The sequence below is a fragment of the Lepidochelys kempii genome, chromosome 8, assembly GCF_965140265.1.
Source record: "Lepidochelys kempii isolate rLepKem1 chromosome 8, rLepKem1.hap2, whole genome shotgun sequence".
NCBI classification, from domain to species: Eukaryota; Metazoa; Chordata; order Testudines; family Cheloniidae; genus Lepidochelys; species Lepidochelys kempii.
The window spans coordinates 46501398-46528486 of record NC_133263.1 but is presented as its reverse complement, the minus strand read 5'-3'; the positions used below and the strand labels follow the sequence as shown (position 1 = coordinate 46528486).

The 27089-nt window shown below is 50.1% G+C and overlaps 2 protein-coding genes across 2 annotated transcripts in view; both read left to right on the top strand.

Moving 5' to 3' along the window:
- Nucleotides 1-1928: 1928 nt before the first annotated feature.
- On the top strand, nt 1929-26146 carry LOC140916451 (flavin-containing monooxygenase 1-like). The gene is given in 10 exon segments (XM_073358098.1): nt 1929-2179; nt 13517-13655; nt 16936-17148; nt 18232-18394; nt 20299-20441; nt 21294-21418; nt 22758-22829; nt 22831-23117; nt 25465-25537; nt 25897-26146. Coding segments are annotated over 10 exon segments (1716 nt in total).
- Nucleotides 25513-27089, top strand: part of LOC140915855 (dimethylaniline monooxygenase [N-oxide-forming] 4-like) — a 34140-nt gene continuing 32563 nt past the window's right edge. Inside the window, exon 1 of the mRNA XM_073356356.1 lies at nt 25513-25537. The gene's annotated coding sequence lies outside the window, so the exon portion shown is untranslated. The remainder of the gene's footprint in view (nt 25538-27089) is intronic.

Genomic DNA, 27089 nt, shown 5'->3' with positions numbered 1-27089 from the left:
CTCTGCCAGAAGGCAGGTGACGTGCTTCTTGGCCCCCCTCCTTTTCTCCAGGGCGTAGAAGAAGCAGGAGCCACGATCCATCTCCCGAAGGAGGCGGATGCGGGATCGAACAAAGGCACCCCGGGCCCAATGGTCTTCGAGAGCCCGGAGCTCCTCCTGCTTCTCCCGGCACGCTCCGCAGAGGGATGGATCCTCAGGGCTGGCAGGCAGACACCTCTCCAGTGCTAAGACCTCCCATTTCAACTGCTCTATCACCGCATCCCTCCATTGGCTGGCGCCCCAGGTCTAGTCGCGGCAGAAGAGCAGGGCGCGCACCTTCCCCACGTCCCACCACTGCTGTGCCAAGGGAAAGGCACATCTCTGCCCTCGCCAGGCCAGCCAGAACTCCCGGAAGGACACCACGAAGCCCACATCCTCCAACAAGCTGTCATTGAAATGCCAATAGGCTGGCCCCGGCCTCTCCACACAGAGAGAAGCTGTCGCAGGGCTAGATCATGATCCAAAAACAGGGCCAGCCGGATGCTGGAGGAGTGGGCCTGTGAAAGGTGGAAACACGACAAGTAGATGCGGTCCAACCAGGAGTGGTGCGACTGATGGGCCTCCACCCAGACAAAGGTGAACTTTGAGACATCGTCCGGGTGGTGGTCGCGCCAGACGTCCACCAGGTAGTGATGGTCGACTATCTCCCGAAGGACGTCCGCAGCGGCTGGGCACTGCTCGGTCCCTGAGCGGTCCCGCTCCTCGAGGGTGGTGTTAAAGTCCCCGCCCAGGACCAGGCACTCACGAGGATCCAAGGAAGGCGGACGCCTGCTGAGGAAGGCGGACGCCTGCTGATAGAAATGCAGCCACTCCGGGCCCAATGTCGGGGCATAAACATTAATGAGGTTGACCACAAGCCCCTCCATGTGGACCCGGAAGTGCAGCAGGCAGCCCGGCACAGCCTCAGCCAGCCCCAGCACCTCGGGGGAGAACAGAGTAACCACTCCAGCTGTACGAACTGTGAGATGGCTAAAGTAGACCCTGTCCCGCCACCCCAGCTGCCAGCTGTCTTCGGTGGCGGGATCCGTATGGGTCTCCTGCAGGAAAACCACAGAGGAAGGAGAGCACCTGGCACCTGCACAGACCATCCTACAGCCTCAGGTGTTCAATGTTGCAAAGATGATGGGTGCCATGAGGAGGGCTGGGAGGGATCCTCACCGGCAGGGTCGCTCACAGTCCCCATTGGGCCACGCAGCAAAGCGTGACCTACCCCGTAGGTGAGCAATAAGTCACGGAAGCCGCGGACCCGCTGGTAGGAAGTAGCGGCCTGCTTCCTGGTCCTTTCACCCTCCCCCATAAGGGCCCTCACGGCCCGGAGGATTTGATGAAAATCCCCCCATCGCTGGAGAGCGAGCTGCACCATGTTGCGGGAGCCACGGACGTCTTCTAGAAACTCCCACAGCTCTTCTCTCAGCGTATGGGGTGCCAGGGTCACTGGCCTCTGGCCTCCCTCTGGAGGGGCTCCTGGCACAGCCCGTGGCCCACCAAAATGGGCAAGCAAAGGGCAGACCCCCGACATGGCGCCCAATAGGCTGGCGCCACATGGCCCACCTCAGACCCTGGCTCATTGCTGAGCAGTGGAGGTAAGATAGCAGCCCCTAGTGGGTCGGGACAGGGGAACATGAAGGCCGCTCCCTGGGGGCCATCCTCTGGGAAAGGGAAGGAGACAGCCTCAGGGGCGGCAATGGCATCACAGGAGGTGGAGGGGATAGGGACAGGGTTGGCATCAGGGGCAGGGAAGGTGTCAGGAGTAGGGCCAGGGCAAGGGTCAGGAACAGGGTCGGGGAGGGGGCAGAGGCGGGATCCTGGGTCCCAGTAGCCGGGCCACTGGGAGGTGGCCCCTCTGGGTCTGGCTCAGAGGTCTGGGGGGTGGGAAGGGGCCCTCCGTGATGCCGGGCTCAGGCTCTATGGCGGGTGTGACAGCCATGGCATCAGGAGGTGGACGATCTGCGGTGGGGCCACTGCCCGGGAAGGAGGTCAGTTGCCCCACACCATTGAGGGATGCCCCTGGTGACTCAGGTCCCGGCCGCGAGGCACCAGCCGTCACCTCAGTAGGCTCGGCGGCTGTCAGCGGGATGCCACCTGTGGCCGGGCAGATGGAAGAATCCAGGGGACCCTCAGAGGCGGGAGCGGAAGAAGGGTTAGGGGGAGGAAGCATGGAGAAAGGGGGGCAGGGGTGAGATCGCGCAGATCAAGGCCCGCTGGCAGAGGGTCGTCCTCCCCCCGAGTGACCGGGGTCAGTCCCAGGGCCTCGATCTCCTCGTAGATGGAAGGGAGATTGCCTTCCACCACCCCGGAGTTCTCCCCGCCAGCACCCAAAGCATCGCTCGCCTCGGGGCTTGCAGGGGCTTCAGATGGTACCGGGGCAGGAGGGGCTCCATTGGAGGCCTCCATGGGAAGGGACTCCAGTGGAGGGGTGGCGCTTCTCTCCGGTGCTGCCACGTCTTCCCCAGCCGGCACCGGTGGATGGAATAAACCCGTGGGCAAGGCAGAAGGCTCAGCATCAGTGCCCCCCTTCCTGGTCGTCCAGGGGGCTTCCGCATCGGATGGAAGGAGCGGAGCTCGAGCCTTCCGCTTGCCCTGCCTCCCCTGTACTAGGGCCCAGCCCTCCATGGTATCATCTGGGGGCTGGCTAACAGGGGTCAGGTTGGAGGGCAGGGGCGATGGCTCAGGGATTCGGGGCAGTAATGGTGGGGCAGCACGAGGGAGGGAAGATTCCTTCTGGGGCGGGCCCTCTCCTATGCCCAGCGGTATCCCTGCCGCACCCTCCTCAACAGGTCCTGCCAGATTGCAGGCAGCTGGCAATCAAAGGGAGAGATATTGGTCCCAGGTTAAGCAGGTCACTTTTCCCTGGGTAAGGTAACAGGCGCAGTTTTTTGTTTTTTTTTTGTTTTTTGTTTTTTTTTTTAAACAGAAAGGAAATTTATTTGTAACAATTACAGAGAATACAAAAGGAGAAAAAAAAACTTAGTAACAAAACAACGCAATCAAGAGGTATAACACAACAGCTTTCAGGAGGGAGAGGTGTTCAGGTTAGCCCGTGCCCAGAGCGGGGGGGCTTCCTCGGCACTCGTGGTCTTCCACCCTCCTGAGTTACCTGGTGGCCTAGAGCGGGGGGGCTTCCTCGACACTCGTGGTCTTCCACCCTCTCGAGGTACCTAGTGCCGCGCCCAGGGTCACCGACCCTCCCTCTCCTGAGAGTGCCCAACAAAATGGGCACGGCTGCGGGGTGGGTGGTTGGGAGGGAGGGGGGGTACACCCATGTATTATAGGACCCCTCCTAGAAAACAATAATGATGGTATTCACAGCAACTAACGGCTGTGACTGGCGGCTCTCGCTCTTTCCCTCAATCAGAGGGTCAGACGGAGAGAACCGGACGGGGTCACCGAGCAGAGAACCCCGGACAGCGCCCACCGCTCCTCGAAGGTGTCAAGGGAGTCGGTGGACGCTGCCCAGAGGAACTCCGCCCGGATACGTGAATGTACTGAGAGCCGGAAAACGGCCTCGCAATTAACAGGCGCAGTTTTGTTTTTTTTTTTTTTGTTTTGTTTTTTTTTTTGAAACAGAAAGGAAATTTATTTGTAACAATTACAAAGAATACAAAAGGATAAAGAAAAACTTAGCAACAAAACAACGCAATCAGAAGGTATACAACAGCTTTCAGGAGGGAGAGGTGTTCAGGTTAGCCCAGGCCCAGAGCGGGGGGGCTTCCTCGACACTCGTGGTCTTCCACCCTCCTGAGTTACCTGGTGGCCTAGAGCGGGGGGGCTTCCTCGACACTCGTGGTCTTCCACCCTCTCGAGGTACCTAGTGCCGCGCCCAGGGTCACCGACCCTCCCTCTCCTGAGAGTGCCCAACAAAATGGGCACGGCTGCGGGGTGGGTGGTTGGGAGGGAGGGGGGGTACACCCATGTATTATAGGACCCCTCCTAGAAAACAATAATGATGGTATTCACAGCAACTAACGGCTGTGACTGGCGGCTCTCGCTCTTTCCCTCAATCAGAGGGTCAGACGGAGAGAACCGGACGGGGTCACCGAGCAGAGAACCCCGGACAGCGCCCACCGCTCCTCGAAGGTGTCAAGGGAGTCGGTGGACGCTGCCCAGAGGAACTCCGCCCGGATACGTGAATGTACTGAGAGCCGGAAAACGGCCTCGCAATTAACAGGCGCAGTTTTGTTTTTTTTTTTTTTTTTTTTTTTTTTTTTTGAAACAGAAAGGAAATTTATTTGTAACAATTACAAAGAATACAAAAGGATAAAGAAAAACTTAGCAACAAAACAACGCAATCAGAAGGTATACAACAGCTTTCAGGAGGGAGAGGTGTTCAGGTTAGCCCAGGCCCAGAGCGGGGGGGCTTCCTCGACACTCGTGGTCTTCCACCCTCCTGAGTTACCTGGTGGCCTAGAGCGGGGGGGCTTCCTCGACACTCGTGGTCTTCCACCCTCTCGAGGTACCTAGTGCCGCGCCCAGGGTCACCGACCCTCCCTCTCCTGAGAGTGCCCAACAAAATGGGCACGGCTGCGGGGTGGGTGGTTGGGAGGGAGGGGGGGTACACCCATGTATTATAGGACCCCTCCTAGAAAACAATAATGATGGTATTCACAGCAACTAACGGCTGTGACTGGCGGCTCTCGCTCTTTCCCTCAATCAGAGGGTCAGACGGAGAGAACCGGACGGGGTCACCGAGCAGAGAACCCCGGACAGCGCCCACCGCTCCTCGAAGGTGTCAAGGGAGTCGGTGGACGCTGCCCAGAGGAACTCCGCCCGGATACGTGAATGTACTGAGAGCCGGAAAACGGCCTCGCAATTAACAGGCGCAGTTCCAGAACGATCAGGAAGTTGCTGGAACCAATTAAGGCAGGCTAATTAGGACACCTGGAGCCAATTAAGAAGTTACCAGAATCATTTAGGACAGGCAGGTTAATCAGGGCACCTGGTTTAAAAAGGACCTCACTTCAGTTAGTGAGGTTTGTGCGAGGAGCTGGGAGCAAGAGGTGTGAGAAGGTGTACTGCTGGAGGACTGAGGCGTACAAGTGTTATCAGACATCAGGAGGAAGGTCCTGTGGTGAGGATAAAGAAGGAGTTGGGAGGAAGCCATAGGGAAGTAGCCCAAGGAGTTGTAGCTGTCACGTAGCTGTTACAAGAGCCACTGTAGACAGCTGCAATCCACAGGGCCCTGGGCTGGAATCCGGAGTAGAGGGCGGGCCCGGGTTCCCCCCATCCCCCCTCATCTCCCTATTTGATACAAGAGGAGGTGACCTGGACTGTGGGTCCCACAAGAGGGGAAGGTCCCTGGCCTATCCCCTGACCCACTAGGTGGGTCAGCAGAGACTGCGGGGATTGTTCTTCTCCCTTTCCCCACGCTGGCCAACAATGAGGTTAGCTGAGTGAACGGCAGGTTTGAGCCACTAGCAAAAGTGGCCAAACTGAGGGCTGCCATGAATCTCTGAGGCGAGCAAATCCGCGAATAGGTGCAGGACCCACCAAGGCACAGGAGGAACTTTGTCACAGTGGCTACTGTGCAGAACCATCCAATTCTCCAGCCAGCAGCCATGGTCCTGTTGCCCCTTCAGTTCTGGCTGACCGCTGCAGATCCAGCAGAGATCACGCATTGGAAAGTTGCTTCCCCAGATTATGCTAAAATAGGCAAGTTTCTCCCACTGTCGCTACCACAGCTAGCAATGGTGGGAATGCTAGAGGAGCTCAGCTGCCAGCAATGTTATCACTTTGTCTAACCCTGTTGAGAGTAGGTCTAGATGACATGTGATGGCTAAAATGCTAGCATCCTTCAGGAGCCCACCTCCAGGGGCTCAGGGAAGGGAACTATTGTAATGCTCTTCAAACTCAGAGCCTGTTCTTTGAAGGCACAGGATTCTGTATTACTTCTGAGAGTACAAACACCTGTAGTGCAGAGCAGAGAGAGGCTCAGGGGGCCTGGATGAAAGAGTTCAAACTAAAATCTCTCAAACACAGTTTAACACGGCTCAACAACTCGACTCAGTAGCACCACAGTGGGCAACATGGTTTAAACTCTTCTACTCCTGTACAGTACGTAGTGGTCAAGACCAGGCCTAACACAGAGTAAAACAGTTGCAACTTATTTTCTGTAATCACCATATTCCAAGTACTTTGAACTATTTTATATTTAAGCAATAGACGTTTTAGACCTCTGTGCCGGGGTGTCCACCCACACAAGACTGGGAAGGGTTATGGTGGCCAGGGGTGGGCAGGGAAGAGGAGCCAGGGAGCGGGGATTGGTTAAATGAGGCTCAGGTGGACAGGAACAAGAGGGGCCTGTATAAAGCCAGGGAGCTGATAGCAGAGAGGGGTTGCAGGGAAGGAGTCTGCAGTCACTTCCTGGGAGAAGGGAGATGTGTTCAGGCTATAGAGACAAGTACCTGACAGTTGCCCTCTGGGAGGAGGGAGTTGTAGGGCTGGCAAACCCAGAGCGAGGGAGAGCCAGAAAAGTAGGAAAGGCTCAGGGGAAAGCAGCAAGGCATAAGATAGTGCAGACCTAGGCTGCTGATCAGCAAGCCCCTGGGCTGGAACCCAGAGTAGAGGGTGGGCCTGGGTTCCCTTACCTGCCACTGGGGAAGTGGCACAGACCAGGCAGTGGAGAGTGGACTGCCTGGGACAGTTTGCCCCAAAAGACTGCCCTACCCCAGAAGGGGAAACCACAGAGTGATCTGGCCGGAGGGCCAAATCACAAAGAAGGAGGTTGCAATTCCTGGTGCACGAGAAGGCCTGCAGAGGGAGAAAGTGATGGAGTGTGACCACAGGAAGGGGTGTTGGCCTGACGGAGCTAATCCCCAGAACTGCCAGGAGGTGGTGCTGTCCAGCGGTGAGTAGAGCACCCTATCACAACCTCTTTAAAGACTCAGGGGTCTGGATGGACCAGGGCTCAACTTAACTGCCTGCCCCATACTATGACAACCCCAGCCAGCCAGGGTCTCAAACTGACAATCTGAGGGAACACAGCAGGGGAGGGGAGTCCAAAAAGTTCAACCGTTGTGAAAACGTCAGTTATGAATTTGAGATCCTAGCACTTCCTTTTGTGTACGCTGTACACTGTGCCTTACAGTGAAAATGGGACTTAAGCATATAAGTCATTTTGGTGCTTTTGAGAATTATACACTGAATATAACATGCTGGCATGCAACCAATTGACATAAATAGCGCCAAGACCAGCCAGAGCAATGCAAATCATCAAGATTTCTTATTACATTTCCTTGTAATCGTCAATTATCAGTCCTTTAGCATCTATATCATCACACTTCCAGTACTTCTGCAAGGCGTGAGGCTGCACTTACCTTAAGGCGCTCTTAGGAATGTGATCCCTGCTTGTTCTAATGTTTGGTATGGAAGAAACAAGTTTAAAACATCAAAAACAATTGCTTAAAGTTATTGTTCCCAGTTCTCTTGTGCCAATGTACTTGGACTTACGAAGGAGAAGATGCAGATAGCAGTAGTCCATTAAAATCCGTAATATGTTTTCTTGGTCTCTTGCTAGAAAGACAGCTGATTCTACAAGGGGACTTTCCTATACTGATTTGAATTAACAGAGAGAAATACAGTCCCTGAAATGAGTCTTGCCACCTCTCAGGCCTAGAAGCTCTTGGAGAGTCTGTCCACATGTCTGGTGGCATTTCTGGGTTCTGCAGCTTTTGTGGTTCAGCAAATTCTTCTGAGCCTGTGGCCCTGAAGGTGGCAAGAGACTGTCCATGTGGGTTAAGCACACTCTGACCCTCACCATGCTGACCTCGGTTTATATACCCTGTTTGGGGTCCGGTGGAAGAGGTCAATCCTCTTGTTTCTATTGCCAACTTGCTGAATGTGCTCTCAGATTTCCACGCTCCTGGTTTCTCAGTGGCTTTTGTTGATAGTGTTGACGTGTAACAAATTTCTTCGATGCTTTTCATATCTTTGCATTTTAAGAATTGTATTTCTCTATTAATGTCTGCTATTAACTGGAATTCCTCCCCTTCCTGCTTGTCAAGCAATTTCATTTAATATTTCAAAAGTTGCTTATGTCTTTCAATGGTCTTTTTTCCTCCTTCTGTTAAAGAAGTCCAATAATTTTAAGAGTGCAGCAATCATTTAGAAAGAAAATCAGCAAGAATCCATTATAGAGGACCTAGTTCATACATTTATATAACCAAAGAATGTATAAAGCATTGCACATCCTTTAGGGCTTGCAATAAAATAAGAGACACATCCTGTTTTTATGTTCTGTTTCCTATCTGAGGATTTGGAGGTTTCTTCGACAATATGTCTTGTAGTTTGGGAAGTGGGTGTTGATCTCTCATTGTCTTAAGTTCCTTTAGCAGGAGATAACGTGGAATAGGCAAAGAGGTGATTACTGAAACCCTCCTTGTGGACAGGAGAATAGAGGGATTGCTTCCTGATGGAAGGGGCAGAGAGAGAGAGACATAAGCCCAGAACTTCAATGAGAGTTAGATGCCTAGTTCTCATTGATTTCAATGGGAGTTAGGTGCCTAAATACACATGAGGAACTAGGCCCTAGTAATTCACTACCAAAATATTCAATGCATATTAGACATCTGTACATCTGTGACAAACATGGGAATTGTCTGTAATATTTTAATGAACTATCTGCGTAACTAGTCTGGACTTATCACTGGTGTCACTACCCAGTGAGGGGCAAGAATTGATTTCCTCCCTAGGGCCATGTCTACAAACTGTGGTCAACCCAAGTTATCACAACACATAGTCACCAAAGCTTGGACGTTGCTCAAGCACGTGCATACTTGGCTGCTTGCATCAGCACTGCAGGTAGTCCCGAGAAGTGCCTCTATTGATATGAAGTGTGGTGCACCACGAATAGGTATACTGTATGCCATGCGTTGCCATCGGTGCAATGTCTTTTGGGAAATTTTCTCAGTGGGCTGGGGGCTAGAAGGGACTAGCCCAGGGATCTCTGACTGCGGGGCCAAGTTCCCACCATGCAACTTTTTCCATCCCATAATGCCATCCATATCCCATAATTTTGGCACCTCTTTTTAAGAATCCCACAAACCCAGGTAGCGTGCACACACACAGACACGCATGCACAGAGAGAACGACACATCGTGATTGGAACTGGCTGAAGGACATCAAACAAAGAACTGAGGATGGGATAAAGTGACCAGCCTGGCAGAGAAGAGGGGTCACTCTTCCCCGCTCCAAGGCCTGATATGCTACAGTGACCAAGAGAGACTGTGATGGAGCACCTGCCCCACTCTGGGCTCTAAGGGAAGAGCTCTAGCGAAGCTGCACAGGATGCAGCCAATCAGGGCCAAGCAAGCCCATTTTAACAGGGAGCTGCAGAGCAGAGGAAGGCAGTTCTCTGCTGGGAGCCCAGGGAGGAAGGACTGTGTCTCTGGAGGGCAGAGAACTGCCAGCACCCTGGACAGAGCCGTGCTGCTAGCCGGGATCAGGAGAGTGAGAGACAATTCCTGGCTGGCTGCTGGTGTTTTCAGGCTGAGACCCTGACGCAAGAACAAAGAGGATGCTAGGGCCATGAAGAAGTGGTCAGACAATTCGCTGCAGTAGCCACTAAGGGAAGTGGCTGAATAGCGGACTGCAGGTCCCCCGGAAGCGGGGAGCACAGTGTGTGGCGTGGCCAGAGGGCTGTGTCGCTGAAGTGGACGCTGCGGTCCTTCGAGAGACGTGGGTCCTAGCGCAGGAGTGATGGCAGTGAGGAACCACTAACACAGGGCTAATTCCTAAGACAGCCAGCAGGAGGAGCTAAAGTGGTGAGTGAACCCCATTACAGGGACATATTCTGCAGCAAGGGTTTCAAGGACTTTGGAGCTTGCCAAGGTGTCCATGTGGCAGATGAGTGACACGTGGTCAGATAGCTTTGCATGGAAGCTGTTTATTGTTTCCAATATATGTTCTCTCCATTGTGCTTTTGTCCTGACTAAATAATACCTTTCATCATGAGAGCTGGTTAACCCTGTCCTTGCCCCTGCGACAACAGGACAGCAGGTGCTGAACTACACTCTGACTTGATCACGGTAAATTGCAGCATAAGTCACCAGTCTGGAGGAACCTGAGAAAGGTGATGACTAGCAGCTGGACACCTTAGTGGGGTGCCCTCAGAGGCCAAGAAGGAGGGCCAGTGCAGTTACCTCGGGAACCACGTGCAACAGAGATGACTATTTTCTGCAGTGTCTTTGTGAGATCTTACTGCATTAGCTTTATGTACCATGGGCCAGGGATTGCATATAATTCCATAGGGGAGAGGAACTGAGAATGGTGGAGGTGATTAGGCAAATTCACACAGGTTGTAACACCTCCAAGGAGATGTCACCATGCAGAGAATCTCACCTAAACTGGTTCAACTGGATTCTCCAGAGACTAACGGGCAAAGACAAGACTTTTACAATAATAGCCTGAGTTTAAACTGACGCCAGTGCAGATCCTGCAAACAGACAGGACCTTCTGGCCAAGGGGGCACCCAATCCTTCTTGGGAAGTGTTGGAAGGACTTTTGTCTGAGACTCCATAAGACTGAGGGGTGACTTCTGGTAACCTTTGCATATATATGTGTGTATAGCACATGTATAGTAACTCTTAATGTTTTTGTATGTTTTCTCTGTCATGCTTTCACCTTAAGGATAAAAGTGCTTGCTTAGAGTTGGGTGGGAACTTGTGACTGCTGGCGATTACAGCCATTCAGAGCCCACAGAGAGAAAGCAACGTGAAGATGCTGGCCTCGTCAGGCAGTCTGGCTTACAGGGGATATTGCACTGTAGGCAGGGAACTGTACAACATGGGAAAGACCCCTGTCGGAATGGGGAGAGATGCAAGTCTCTGCACAAGAGGTGACGGCTGAGGAGTCAGGGGGCTAGAGTAGGTGCCCTCAAGGGATCAGGGAGGGGAAACACAGGGGCAATTGCCCTGAACTGTGATACCATGACAATAGGGTTTCATTTGGGGGGCTGCCTTAGACAGGCAAAAGGGCTAGAGACTTAGGGGCTGTATTGTGATGGAAAATCCAACCACTTCATCCACTCCAGTAGTGGCACACAGTCAACATAAGGGATCTGGGCCTCCTGTTACACCCCACGGCATAGCAAACACACAGGGACATGATCTGCTGTAGCCAGGCTCCTGTCAGCTGCCCAGATGGCCTCTTGGGGCCATAGGCAGCCCTGTGTAAGTTACAGCGGCCCTGAAGGTGCTGTAATGTAAACCAGGGGCCTGGTCTGCAATCCGGGAGGCACAAGGTGAGTCTCCTCAGCCTTCTACTGCTGCCCCACATTTCGTACCCTGAGCAGGCTCAGCCAAAACAGAAAATCAGAACCTCTCTTCCTTTTGGAAACAAAAGCCCAGCTTCTCCTTTGCAGGGCCCAGTGTCATCAGTAGCACGGAGCTTGCCCAAAGCCCTTTAGCTCCTCAATGCAATGCAGGCTGTGGAACCAGTTTGCAAGTCAGCATCCCTTCCTGCCAAATTCATGTCTTGCTGTGATTAGGGAACTATTTACCTATTTCCACCTAACAGCAATAAGCCCTTGCTGTCTCTGGGTCTCCATCTAGTCCCACAGCTCAGATTGCATGGGTCCCTTGTTTGCTGGTTTTGAAAAGCAATCAGACAGCCTCCCACATCTGAGAACTTTGCTCCTGCCAATGCCAGCAAGGATCAGTTATGTAACTGCCAAGGGAAAGGGGGCAGTTCCACATTAAGAGAACTCCCCGCACATATTGTTGTGTGTCCAATATTCTTCCAGTGCTGTGGAAGTTGAATTACTGCGAGTGATGCTTTCCCTAGCTGCCCAGACACCCTTGTGAAGGGACGTGGCTTCCACAAACAAGACACATATGTGAGGTAAGGGAACTAAATCAATCTATGCACACAGAAGGTAAAGTGGGACCACATGATAGGGACACAGTTAATAGGCACAGCTCTTTAACTAGTACAGATGACTGGGGATGGTTTTCCCGCAATGCATTTGGTTTACTTTAGAATCACCTCTGCAACTTTACGTTGACTAATAGACCAGCTGGAAGCAGATATAGATAGATTAGATATAGAATTATATAGATATAGATTTTCATGCACAGCTGAACTTCTATGACAGGCAAGCCGAAAAGCACTTGAGACAATAGAAGCTAGGATGTGCCTTATGCAAACTTTGTTCAGTTTTGACACGTGTGTATTCGTTTCATAGCAGATGGCTTTAGAGAGTCCTTAATAAATACAAATGGATGCAAAAAGGTGCAATTACTGGGCAGAAAAAGTGCTAATTTAATAAACAAGAGCAGGTAAACAGGATGTGTTTCTGTAGTGTACGCTCCAACTTCTGTGCTAGGAGGTAGGAACCGAAGCAACAGAGCTGGTCAGGAAATGATCTTTTTTTCCTAAAAAAAGTCAGTGAAAACAAGCAAAATCCCCCCAAACCTCATGGCTGTTGAAATTTTTCCATGAAAAAATTGGGTTTTCACCAAAAATTGAAAACGTGAACGGGAAAAAAATCCGTTTTCTCCTAAAACTTGAACTTATTAACAGAAAACTCATCGTCAGAGAAAGACGTAAGACATTCCAGTGGCTGGGAGCTGATGCTAGAAACATTCAAACTGGCAATAAGTTGCACATTTTTAACAGTGAGGGTAATTAACTATTGGAATAACTTACCAAACTGTGTGCTGGAGGCTTTATCACTTGAATTCTTTCAATGAAGCCTCCATGTCCTTCTAAAAGAGAGGTCCTGGATCAGCCACAAGATATTGGGCACAATGCAGAGGAATTATTGGATAAAATTATAAATTCTGTGTTTATGCAGGAGGTCAGGCTAGATCATGATAGTGATCACTTCTGGCCTTAAATGTTTGTTAGCTATTTTTATGCAGGGTAATTCTGTTGAAAAACACATATTCTTGTTGCAATATTCGATTTAATAGGACCATGTCTCTGTCTTTGGAGGAGAACTCTATCACTGCAATGTTCAGTGATCACTTAGTACTTGCAAGAGGGACTTGAGGCTGTGTCTCTTGCCAATTTCGGTTGGACATATTCCTGGAGATTTAATCACGTGACTTAATCTTTAAAGATTAATGTTTAGTTCCTGGAGGCTCCCGGACAATCCTGGAGGGTTGGCAACCTTTAGTCTGGCCCCAAATGGCTGTGCATAACAACAAGAGATTCACAGTGCCCCCGCTCAAGCTCTCTGTCTGGGAAGCTCAGCCCATAAAGGCACAGTCCCCAGTATCACAAATACTAACTGAATTCTGTTGCTCTTTAACCACACATGAGCATCTGCTACTTAAGATCATCCAACCCCCTTTGTATAATGAACAGGAATGGCAGATGTGCCTGTTGAATCTGAGAGGCAAACTGGTAATTACTTTCTCCATAACACTGTCCTCTTTGTTTATAATATAAATTGCTGATTCTTTTCACTGAAGTGATACCAACTCTATGCCCTGAATTCTACCCACCAGCAAGACTGCATGATCTCCCCCCAGTAAAGGGCAGCCACGGTGAAGAGAGTTGCAATTATCGGAGCTGGTGTGAGTGGACTGACCTCCATTAAGTGCTGCCTGGATGAGGAGCTGGAGCCCACCTGCTTTGAGAGAAGCGACGACATCGGAGGTATCTGGAGATTCACAGTAAGTGGGGCGGTTCATTGCCTGTGGAGTAAGCTGTTTACATGTCACTAGCTACACCTGTGCGTCCCAGGCCAGTAACCAGAAGACACTTTTCATTAACCAAGAAATGAAGTCAATCTAGCTCAACAGCCTTAAACAGAACTAGTTTGTTCAAAGAATGGCAGTGTCCCATTCGAACACTGGGGTGTGGCAGTCACAAGCCTCTGTATTGGATGCAACGTTTGGATCCCGCATGCTCCCCAGGCCCCTAGGTTTGAGCAGCGTTCAGACACAGTGCCAGGATGCAAACTCTCTGGCTGGCACCCTCCATGCTGCCCTCAGCCTCAAGACCAGTGCTGGCCCCCCTCAAGTAGCTTATGCCCACTCTCACCAGAGCTCCACACACATGGGCACTTGGAGTTTAATCCTTCGGGGACACGTAACAGATAAAGCGAGGAATTCAGCCCTTGCGAAGGAACACCTTAAGCACGTACACTTTACTCTCAGGGTATCTCTACACTGGAGCTGGAACTGTTATTTCCAGCTTGGGCAGACATACCTGCCCTCGCTCTGGGAGAGCTGGCATACTAAAAATAGCAATGGAGAGATGGTGGCATGAGCCATGAGCAGAGCTAGTCACCTAAGTACGTACCTAGGGTCATGGATGGTTTCATACTTGGGGTGGCTAGCCCCTGTCCTCACTTCTGCCACCATGGCTAGACTGCTGTAATTCATGTGCTAGCTCAATCTAAGCTAGCATGGGTATGGGGATTACGTTCCCTGCCCCAGTGTAGACATACTTTTCGAACACATATGAGATACAGATCTATGGGAAAACAAGGAACACCTGAATGTAAGACCCTGCCTTGGCGACCAAACCCCAAAGGGAGTGGCGAGATCAGTGTCCTTCAGGGCATAGAGCCCTCCAGCCTGCCCCTCCTCCTGCTCAGTTTTCTGCTTCTAGCAATGGGCTCTTGCTTTCTTGTTAGGGAACGTGTCTCTTTTAAAAGCAGGGTCTAACACTTCTTCCTGCTTCTCTTCTCACCCTGGGGCTTTTGCATTCCCTCTTTCAGATCTGTATTGTACCACAACAAAAGTTTTATTCCACACTGAGGGTTAGAGTAGAAAATGGAGTTCATAGAATCAAATGGAATTCTGAAACTTACACAGACATATTCCCAGCACTGTCGGGGGGGGGGGGGGAGAGAGGTATTACATTAAGTAGGTCCTAAGTCCCTGCATCCCAGTCTATCCCTATTGTACAATGATACTTAGCATCTTCAAACTGCTGTACTGGTAACTAATTAATCCTCAGAAGCCCCTGCGAGTTAGACGCCACAGCTGATGTCGGTCATTAGCAACTACTCATTTACCAGCAAAAAGCAGTTTATTGGCAACCTTTGAATAATGGCCAAAGTCCCATGCAAGCTGTGACAGCAGAAGCTGGGGCTTTCTGCAAGGGTGGGGCTGCACAGTACTTCCTCCTTCTCTCTTTGCCCTGCACCCTGCCCTGGCATCAGGGACCTGGGCTCAGCATGTCCCAGTGCTTCCTTCCCTGGCTGCAGCCCACAAATCTGCCTGCAGCCAGGGTTTTCCATGGACAGTAGGAGGCCGTGGGGGTCCACAGGGCTGCACAGTTTCTCCCACCAGCTGTCTGGGCTGCAGACTCAAAGCCAGCAAATTCATTACAAGGGGAATGTCTCTTCCAAAAGAATAGTCAATAAGCAACAAGCCAGTTGCTAATATCTGAAAGCCGTTAACATTAAGGTCAAGGGGATGGGATCAGTTCTCAGGGAAAATGTTGCTAATAACCACAAGTTGCCTTTATTAAGCTTGCTAATGATTGGCATCCACTATATTATTAACCCCACCTGATGGGTGGAGAAACTGAGGCACAGAGAAGTCAAAATGTGCCCAAGGTCATACCAGTAAATTAGTTGGCAGCTGAGGAACAGAATTTTAAGAGCCCTGACTCCCTTGTCCCATGTCTGTTCTTCTAATCCACACCCCGTCCTGGAAGTTCTTCCTAAAAAATGACTGGAGTTGGCAAAATATCTTCAGAGCGGCCTAGTAATTGGCCTGAGCAGCTCATGTGACAAAGTGCCACGCAATGCATAAGAATTCAGCTGTGCAAGCCTAAGTGAAAACATCAGCAACAAATTCCCCAGTATTTGAGTCCATTGTCTTTCACGCTGTCCCTGTGTGAGAAGGGGAAAATCAGTGCTTTAATTCACAGGGAGTGCAGAAAACACTTCAGATCCTGGCAGACTCCTCTCTGTCTGGTGAAGCCGCCTCCTTGAAAGCCCATGGGGACAAGAAAGGGAAGGTGGGAAGGACAGGAGTCACAGATGTCCGTCCCTCACATAGTCTCAGGGACTTGATTATGTGGAACATGCTCAAATGCTCCCTCAGGATGTGTCTATGCTGCAGTCACACACTGGTGGCTGGCCAGTGTCATCTGACTCTGGCTCACGGGGCTCAAGCTAAGGGGCTGTTTGATTGCAGTGTAGACAGGCTCAGGCTGGAGCCCACGCTCTGGAACCCTCCCCTCTCATGGGGCCCCAGAGCCCGATCTTGAGCCCAAAGATCTACACACCCCCTTAGCCAGAGCCCCCCCCAAGTCCAAATCAGCTGGCACGGGCCAGCCATGGGTTTTCAATTGCAGTGTAGACATACCCTCGGTGCCCCAGAGAAAGGGGAAACGGCCCTAAAGGTTGCTGCCAATGTGCCACGATGGAACGTTCCTTCCCAACATCAAGGCTCGGGTGGTAGATGCTGCAGCCACAGCGGCAGTAGGACGGCGGGGACATGCATTCTGGAGGAGGCATTCCGCCCACGGAGTGGTGACGCAGGCAGAGTGCTGCCATGGACACAGCTATCATAAAAGGCTGTAGAATGGCCTCCTATCAGAGTGCTAGCTGATGTGGAGGGGAAGAGGGCCCTGGCCTCAGATGACTCCTGAGGCAGTGCTCCCTCTGGAGTGTCTAGTGCTTCCCTCCACACTGGATCCTTAGGGAATGCCAGTGTGGACATTCCCCCTGCCCTCTTTGCGGCTGCACACGGCAGAGGAAAGGGGCCCTGCTGTTCCCCCTCCGTGACATTTGTGCAGAGATCAGCGGTGATCAGTTTAATTCTGTTGTGAGTGCAACAGCCTGGGCCAAATTCTAATTCCTAATCTCGTCTGTGTCCCGCCTTGAGTGGAAACCAAACGCTGTGAACAAAAAGGGGTTGGTAGGCGTATGCTCTCCCGGGCTGCATGCATAGAATGCATTCACCCTTCCCTGTGACACTGTGCCGATAGGAACATGTTGAAGATGGGAGGCCCAGCCTTTATAAATCCATGGTCAGTAACACCTGCAAGGAGATGTCGGCCTTCACAGACTTCCTGTATCCTGAGGATTTTCCAGTCTTTCTGTCCAACTCCCAAGTCCTGGAGTATCTCAGGATGTGTGCCAAGCAGTTTGGCCTTCTGAAGCACAGCCAGTTCAAGATGAGTTATAAAATGTAGCGGCTGGTCCACATGAGAAGATAACAATCTACCAGAACTGCCAGCTGACGGAGGAACTTCTTCAGGTAAGCAGTCTAGGCTCATGCCTTTGGCGCCGAAAGTGCTGAGCTTGGATGGGGTCAGACAAGGATCACAGGAATCAGACACCTCTCTGAGTCAGGCTATTTATTATGTATAACTTGTATTGTGGTGCTTATGAGCCCCCATCCAGACCAGGGGCCAGATTTCTAAAGGTATTTAGGTGCCTAAAGATGCAAAAAGGCATCTAATGGGATTTTTCTAAAGCATCATGGTACCTAACTCCCACTGAAATCAACAGGAGTTAGGCACTTCTGAAAACCCCACGAGGTGCCAATCTGAATCCTCAGGTGCCTAAATACCCTTGAAAATGTGATCCAGGGCCCTGCTGTGATAGGCACTGTGCAAATATACAACACAAAGACAGTCCCTGCCCCAAGAAACTTACAATCAGAGCTGGCTGCAAAATGGAAGGCCCTCACAAAAAATGTGGTGATTTTCGGGAGGGGGGGAAAGTCCCAAACTGGGACAAAATGTCAGAAATGCAGGTTTTTTATGTTGTGGGAAGAGTTTTCAAGAAAAAACATCCACCTCGGAACTGAAACCTTTGCAGCTTCCCTGGGGATGTCAGAGAGGCAGAGAACCCAGCCACTCAGACTCCATCTCTGGCTCCCAGAGCTGTGGGGTGGGGGAGAGGCAGGGAGGCCTCTGCAGCCTTCAAGGAAAGCTTGTCTCTTTCATTGGCAGAAGGTTAAATTGATAAGAGCATTCCAGGCGAGCAGCCAGGAGGCTGTCATAAACATTTTCCCGTCAGAAATTCAATTTTTTTTCTGCAAAATGGAAACTTTCTCGTGGACAACTCTGGTTTTGCAGAAGTGGCAAACTTTGACCAGCTCTACTCATGATTTAAATAAATCTTCCTACAGGCCAAAGTCAGGGCTGTCCCCCTCCCTATCTGGAAAATGGTCCAGAAAATTTTCCTAAGCACACATTTTCGTAGACTGTTTACTTATATTTGTTACACTCATATCTCATGCTGATGGACGATATTTGTTTGGTTCAATGATTCAGACCACAGTCATCAGTGTAAGGAAATGCCCAGATTTCTCTGCCACTGGCCAGTGGGCTATTGTCACGGAGTTTCATGGGAAGCAGGAGTCAGCTGTCTTTGATGCTGTTATGGTTTGCATTGGCTATCTCTCTGATCCATCTCTACTGCTGGAGTCTTTTCCTGGTACAGGATGTCTAGTGTTTACTATTAAGTATTTGCGTGTGTTTGGCAAGAAGACTAACAAATCCACAGATGGAAACATTTTTGTTTCCATGTTCTAATTTCCTGGATCTGGCAACTGCCATCATATTGACATGCATAATTAGGGAAAAGCTTTTGTTTTCCAGCTATCCCTTTTTCAGGTCTGGCTAATTGATAGGCATGCTTCCAAGGGACATGATTATTTCTCTTAAGAAGGCTGTTCAGAGAAGCTGGCTGCACTAACAAGTTAGAAAGCGTTATTGGTGTGGGTTAGGGCAACAAAAATAGCGCGGGGCCAAATTAATCTGTGGTGAAAGCAGACAAAGCTTCTGTGGAATTGCACCTGATTACAGCCGCATTTGAATTTGGCACATAATCACCAAACAGAAGTTGTAGGCCTTTCCCTAATCTTTCTCCACCATTTAACTTTGTCAAGTGCTTCTCAAGAATGAGGACGAAAGATTCACAGCAGGTTTTGCTGGTTTTTGGTTTTTTTTTTAAATAACCTGCATTCTCCCAATTGGTGTGTTAAACACAGCCATCTCTCTGGACCACCAGGAGGAACTGGGTGTTGCTCTGTGCTACCATCAGTTTTTAAACACTGGCTGCAGTTGCATTATCTCAGATTTTCTAACCACAGAGCTCACTTTGGAGGGGGAGGAATGGACAACAAAGTTTCCAGTGGTACATTCCTAAGCGGGTTGCAGTGGGACTAGGGTCCTGTCACCAAATCCATTGCTGACCATGGATTAGAATGTCTTGTTTATTTCTGAACCAGTTGCCCTTACAAACGTAGATCGACAGTAGGTCTAGTTTCAGAGTAGCAGCCGTGTTAGTCTGTATCCGCAAAAAGAAAAGGAGTACTTGTGGCACCTTAGAGACTATCAAATGTATTTGAGCATAAGCTTTCATGAGCTACAGTAGGTCCAGTGTGATTATCCAGAATAATGTAGTGCTGTCGGGTCTCTACTGTAGCACTTTTTTAACGGTATAGTAACTCCAGCGTTGTTAGTTACACACACCCACTCAAAGCCATAGAAATCACTTTAAAACATTTGGGGCCCAATCCTGTTTCCTTTACTTGCTGTTGGGGGCTGAGGGATAAGGAGGTGGTAGTTCCTTCTCTCCCCTGCTCCAGTCATAGATTCCCTGACCAGAAGGGTCCATTGTGATAATCTAGCCTGACCTCCTGTATAGCACTGGCATAATTCCCCAACATAATTCCTAAGGAAACATCCAATCTTGATTTAAAAACTGCCAGTGACGGAGACTCCACCATGACCCTTGGCGATTCTCCTAGTTCTGGTTTCTGTGGGAGGAGAAGCGAGACAGGGACAGTTCTATCTGCTTTCTCCTCCCTGGCTCTGCTGATCACCATGTCTGCAGGGCAATCACTTTTCATTGATTCCAAGACCTCCTGCATAATACAGGCCATGGAACCTCTCCCAGACACTGTCTGCATCCAGCCCATCACTTGAACTGGAGCTAGAGCCTCCCTTTTAGAAAGGCATCCAGTGTGCATAGGAAGGTTCCAAGTATGGGAGAATCTACCATATCCCTAAAGAAGTCGCTCCATTTCTCTGGAAGGGCCTTAGGACTTAGGCCCCCTCCCCTCTCCAGGAGCAAGTCTCCAAGAAAGGGCAAAGATTAAGGTTATTAGGACTATTTATCCCCTGAAAAATATAATAGCAACAAGCCAAATCCTGAAGTCATCTGTTTTTTTTTTCTGTCCTCACCACCAAAACACACCTCCCATTAACGCCAACAGACTCCAGAATATGGCCCCAAATTATAATTGACAGTTATTTAAGTGATATTTGCCAGATACCCTAAAGTGCCATTGATCATCCCTCGTGTCAGTGAGACCCTTCCCCTCTTCCTCACAGGGACAGAGACGTTTCAAGGCAAGTACTTTCACAGCCGCCATTACAAGCATCCAGATGTGTCTGAGGGGAAGAGAGTCCTTGTGATTGGCATGGGGAATTCTGGAGTGGATATCACCGTTGAGGCCAGTCATGTGGCTAAAAAGGTACAGTTCTTCCAGTTCCTTTCAAGTCCGCAGGGAGAGTGATGTTAATTTTTGTTATATGCAGTGACAGGCAGCAATGAAGCCATTTAGAAATCACACCGAGCAAACTGTCAGGAGAAAGGAACTGAGAACCTCAAACTGTGGGGGTGCAGAGGAACCTTCGGGTGGGGGCAGAGCAGGGCCTGGGCCGGCCCCCACGGGGGGCGGAGGGGGAGCACTATCCATCCCATCCCTGTCCCCAGCTCTGCTCTGGTCCCACCCACAGCTGTGTCCCAGGCTTCTGGCCCTGCTCCCACCGCAGCCCAACTGCAGCTCCACTCCCACCCCCGCCCCCAGCTTCAGCCCCTGGCCTCTGCTCCAGCCCTGCTCCCGACCCCAGACCCACCCCCAGCTGTGGCCCTAGCCTCAACACCCTTACCCCGTCTGCGTCCCCGAGCCACGGGCTTGCTCCTGGCCCCGAGGGGGGGGGAAATGGGGTAAGGGGGGGGAAGTGACCCTCAACATTTGGCGACCACTGTTCTAGAGGTTATTTGCACAGAATTGGAATATTGCTTTTTCAGAGACCCATGAGGCAATGAAAAGTGCTACCAGACCCAACAGTCTCTAGTCCTTTAACATAATCCAACAGTGTCTTTATGGCATTGTGGCTTCCAAGGTAGCGGCACTTGGACTGAGGAGTCCAATATGGCTTTGTCCTACCCCTACACCTCCCTCACACAATTCTGAGAGACCTCAAAGTCTTTGCTCATTGGTTAGCTGGGTAAAGTCAGGGGACAATCCTTGTCTGGGATTAGTTTCGTAAATGCAAGGAAAGCAATTCACCCTCCAAAGCTTTGCTGCTCTGTCTTCTAGGTGATGATCAGCACTGGCCGAGGTGCGTGGGTGATCAGTTGAGTGTTTGACAATGGTTACCCATGGGACATGGTCTTCCTAACTCATTTCATAAATGTGATCCGGAATTCCCTCCCTGGGCCCAGGTGCAGGAAGGGGCTCTGAGCTGGGGCAGGGGGTTGGGGTGCAGGAGAGGGGATGGGGCAGGCTCAGGGAGGAGACTCTGGGCTGGGGCAGAGAGTGCGGGTGTGAGAATGGGAGCAGGCTCTGGGTGGTGCTGACCTCAGGTTGGGGGGTCCCTGGAAGTGGAGACATGTCCCTTGGCTGCTTGGTGGAGGGGCCAGGCAGCTCTGTGCAGTGCGCGCTGCCTCCGCCCAGAGGCGCCACCCCCACAGCTCCCATTGGCCACGTTTCCCAGCCAATGAGAGCTGCAGAGCCTGTGCTTGGGGAAGGGCGGGGACAGTGCATGGAGCCACCCAGCTGCCCCTCGCCTAGGAGCCGAGGAACATCTCGCCACTTCTGGGAGCTGCACGGCACCAGGTAGGGAGCCTGCCAGCCCCGCCAACCAGACTTCTAATGGCTGAAGTCATCAGGGTCCCTTTTCAACTGGGGTTCTTGTTGAAAACCAGATACCTGGCAACCCTAGATGTAACGTAGGAATGTATAAATCTACACCAGAAGGCAGGGTTCGAGATGTGATCAGCTAGGTTTTCATAGGACAGCTGAAGAAGTGGGTCTCCTGGCCTGCTCTGTGTAGAGGTGTGGAACACTAGCATTGTACAGCCCCAGGCAGGGGTGCTGGAATGGGGTGGGCAGGAGCCATGGCCCTCCCACTTATTACCAGCTATAAGGGAGAGTGATGTGGGGGGAAGGGCGGAGAGGAGTGAGCAGCGCGGTGAGGTCTTGGGGGAAGAGGTAGCATGGGAGTGGGGCCTCAGGAGGAAAGGGCAGTGCACAGGAGCAGGGCCTCAGGGCGGGTAGGGGTGGCGCGTAGGAGCGGGGCCTGAGGGTTGGGGCAGGGGGCAGCACATGGGAGCAGGGCCTCGGGGGAAGGGGCAGCGTACGGGAGCCAGAGCCATGGTTCGGGCACCAGTGGCCCCCCACTTTTAGGGACCTTCTGCCACTCCTGTGGCCAGGAGCTAGTCCTGCCCACTAAGCTTTCATTATGTAGAGACTCATAAAGAGTCAGACAGTTTTTGAAGTGCATTTCTGCTCTGAAAAGTGACTCTGTAAAAGTACTGTGGGCGAACGGACCAGAACCCAGGAGAGCTGACAGTGATGTTTGCGTGAATATAGCAGGTTACAGGAGGGGTGACTTTAAAGACTTCAAGACCCTGGAGTCTCGTTCGGAGTTGGGTGGTAAACAGAACCCTGCTTTCACATTTCTGAGTCTTCCAGGTTGGAGGTCATTCTCCAGCTCGCTGCTGAAGCACATGGGGTTGCCCTGGTTGCCCCAGCATTCTAACTGTTTCTGTTTCAATGCAGAGATGTGATACGGGAGCCTGTGCTGAATGATGACCTTCCAGGCTGTATCATCACTGGAAAAGTCTCAGTAAAACAGTCTGAAGGAGATCAAGGAAAACTCAGTCGTGTTTCAGAATAGCCCCACAGAGGAGCCTGTTGATGTCATCGTCTTTGCCACAGGATACAAGTTCTCCTTCCCTTTCCTTGAGGAATCTCTTGTCAAAGTTGAAAAGAAGCAGGCATCCCTGTACACATATATCTCCCCCCCCCCCCCCCATCTGGAGAAGCCAACCCTGGCCATAGTTGGCCTCATCAAGCCACTTGGCGCAGTCATGCCAGTTGTAGAAATTCAAGCTCACTGGGTCACACGAGTCTTTAAGGGTAGGTGGAGCAGGAAGGTTAGTACGACGTGAGCACTTCCTCAAAGAAAAAGGCAGTGTTTCAGACACAGGTGGTGAGCAAGTGGGTATGTCGCCCCATGGCGATGCAGACCTCAAAGGGATTCATCCAGGACTAGGAAAGGTAGTGCTCATAGACTGGTATCTAAATTGGGTTGCTCCACACTTTACCATCTTATAGAACATTTTACAACCCAGTGGCATCCTTAATACATGAACAAGCAAAATACCCCAAGAATCATCTTGGAAATAGTGAGCTGGATCTGTCTGAATAGAATTGCAGAGCCCTGTTTTATCCTCTAAGATACAGGTAACTCCCCTTGAAGAAAAGGGAAGTTTATTTGTATTCAGTGGTGAGAGAAGAGGGCCCTCTGTTTGTAACAATTGGGAAGCCATGACATGAGCGCTCACGTCAGCTCCTTGTGGATGGTGCAGTGGCCAGACTCACTCAAGAGTTTCAGGAGGCATTGTGTCCCCTTGAGGCCCACCACAGTCCTGGGCCTTAAAGGTACATTCCTGACCCACTGATAGGCAGCTGTATCCCTTTAGGGGCAGGAAAAATGGAAGAGCTTTTGTGTTACCAGGCAGAGCCGGTAATAACCGGGATTCTCCACTGCTGCACTAAGACCAGGCAGAATCCAACAGGCTGGTTCATCCTTTTCTCGTGGAGGGAGGCAGTTTCTCATCACCGGAGAGAACAGTGTTACACTCAGGACAACCTGGGGCCTGATTTTGATCTCACATCCACTGGTTTCACGCCAGTGTTGCTCCTTTGGGGCAGATCCTGATCTCAGTTATATCAGTGTAATTTCAGAGTAAATGTTGTGGACTTTAACAGGGTTACTCCAAAATCACACTGTGTGATTGAAATAATGTTCTGGTCCCTGGTTCCTACAGACGAGGATTCAAATCCCAGTCATCAGAGAAAGAGCCTCCAAAGCAGTGTCTAGACTAGAATAGAGGAGGTTGTTAGAAGGCACTAGCTAACACATTCCAACTAAGATGTTTCAGAAGTCTGGTGCAGACAAAGCCCTGGTGATACCGGTAGTCTGTGGCAATGGTTCTCAACTAGGGGTACGCAGAGATTCTCCAGGGGGTACTCAACTAATCTAAATCAGTGTTTCTTAACCTGGGGGTTGCAACCTTTAGGGGGGCTATAGGATGGGTTTGAGGGGGGGTCACAAGTGCAGGGCCAGCATTAGGAGGTGGCAAGCAGGGCAATTGCCCGGGGCCCCATGCCACAAGGGGCTCCATGAAGCTGAGTTATATGCGTCAGTCCCACCACCTGGGGCTTGGGCGTCAGCCCTGCTGCTTGGGGCTCGACATTAGACAAGGCTCACAAGTGAAAAACACACTGAAATGTAAGTACAATATTTATATTCCAGCTGATTTATTTTATAACTATGGTCAAAATGAGAAAGTGAGCAATTTTTCAGTTATAGGATGCTGTGACACTTTTGTGTTTTTTATGTTTGATTTTGTCAGCAAGCAGTTTTTAAGTGAGGTGAAATTTGGGGGTATGCAAGACAAATCAGCCTCCTGAAAAAGGGACAATAGTCTGGAAAAGTTGAGAGCCACTGGTCTAGGGGGAACCTAAGCTTCAGCCAGTTTAGCTCTTGTAGACAAATCAGTGTAGATTTGAACAGTAGACTTCTCAAACATCTTCACAGATTCAAAGAGTTTAAGGGCAGAAGAGATGTTAGATGAGCCAGTCCAACCTCCTGTATAGCACAGGCCTTAAATTTCACCTCCGCCCCCATATTGAGCTCAATAACTTGTGTTTGGCTAAAGCATCTCTTTCAGATGTGAAGACATCAAGAAACAGAGAAACCACTATTTCTCTTTTGTTTGTTCCAATGATTACTCACCCTCAGTGTTAAAATATTGCCTTATATCTAATTGGAATTTCTCTGGCTTCAGTTTTCTCCCAGAAGGTTAGAGAGCACCTCTTTAAATCCTAGACTAGACAAGGTGTAAGAGAGGATGTGATTTGAGATGGTTCATTAGAACAATTAGGCCACTTGTCCAGCTGACAAGCCATGAGTTCTCTCTCCTTCGGGGAACAGGAGCCAGGGTTTCCAATCTGAGAACAAGCTCCAAATGACTCTGGCACCAGTTTAGCTAAATGGGCACAAACACCTGTGTGGATGCTCTTATTTCTGTGGTTTATTTCAGCATTGTTTAAATCTGCTCATAACTGAAGTAAGCTAAATTGAAATAAGAGCGTCCACACCAGCCTTTTCACCGGTGTAACTAAATTGGTTTAAAATCCCAACTGAAGTTGAACAGGTCCACCACTTCATGACAACAATCCCTTTTCTGGTTTCTAGGCTTGTGTCAGCTGCCTCCAGTGAGCACCATGGTGGAAGAGATCAACGAGGTGAAGAAAAACAAAATTCGCTGGTAAGCCTTGTCACCTAATGCAAAAGACTTTGAGCCAGATTTAGAAACCCCTGAACTTTGGGAGGTTATCAGAATGCAGTTCCAAATTTGGTGGCTGCTCCCTATCTCTTTATTGGGGTGTCCAAAATCTAGATGTGGATTCAATTAGCCTACATCGAGTGTGTTGGAAGTCCATCTTTTAGCTAGGAGCTATGTAATTATACAGGAAGTTTGGAATATCTATTCAAAGAAACCCACTGATGATCAAGCAGATCAAACTGCAAATGAAAAAAAAATGGGACTGAATTTCAATAGCATCTCCTCTGTTTTACCTATTGATCAGAATGACATCCCTTCCCCTTCTTTTCTGATTCGATAAGGTTCAGTTTGTCCTATGACAATATCCTGAAAACTGATTGCCTCGTGTATATTGATGAACTTGCCTCCTTGATCAGCACAAAACCCAATGTGCTGGCTCTGCTCTTCAAAAATCCAATCCTGGCCATGAACATTTTCTTTGGTCCATGCATAGTGTACCAGTACCGCCTGACTGGACCAGGGAAGTGGGATGGAGCCAAAAATGCCATCCTGACCCAATGGGACCGGATAGTGAAGGCCACAAGAACATGAGTTGTAGAGGAGCCTCTAAACTTCTGTTTCAATTTGCTTAAACTAATCGGCCTTTTTGCTCTCTTCGCTGCAATTTTTCTTGGTTTCAAGTAGTCCTGGTGTGATGTACAAGCCTGCATGGATAAATCTTTTCTGGCTAGACAATGTCTCTATATGGGGAAGCAGGAAAGCAAAACAGACAAAGGTCCTGGAAAAACAGAAGGGTTTCTAAAGTTAATCAAACTTTAAGCAATGTCACTAAAACATTTCTCCTCTAACTAAACTATATACCAAGACCTGTCTACCTGAGACCATTGCACAGATTTAACTAAACGTGTGATGGTAAACTGGTGCAGGCCCCTGTGTGGACACTCATTTCTTTTAAAAGTGATTTATTAGGGCTAGCTAAAATCTGTTAGGAATGGGCATCTGGGAAAGAGACGCTTTAGCTCAGCCGGAAGCTGTGGGCATGATTCAGGAATCAGTAGGTGGGATTCTTTGTCCTGTGCTACACAGGAGGTCAGGCTAGGAGACCATAATTGTCTCTTCTCCCCTTACATTGACATTTCTCAGATAAAGGAATGGGAAATTTAAAGTCCCTGGGTTTTAATAATCAGTTGTTAAAATCGCAAGGCCCCTCACCTGCAAGGCGCTGAGATCCCTCAAATCTCTCTGGAGTTAGTTGGCATTGTTAGGGAAAAAGGGTTCCCCTCCCGTCTAGGGTTAGGAGGGTAGCCTTCCCTGGACTTCTGTATTAGCCAAACAAAACACAGAGTCTTGGCTCTTAGATAAAGTGAGGCACTTTATTGCTAGCGAATACGACAGCTGAAGGGCTCACCAATTCCTTTTCAGAGGAAAATGGTGAAGCCCCGAACAAAGAACAGGGATGAGCTTTTATAGCTTGGTTCAACATACATTGTGATATCTCTTCCAGTTCGAACCGGTTAACCCAGTCTGTTTGAAG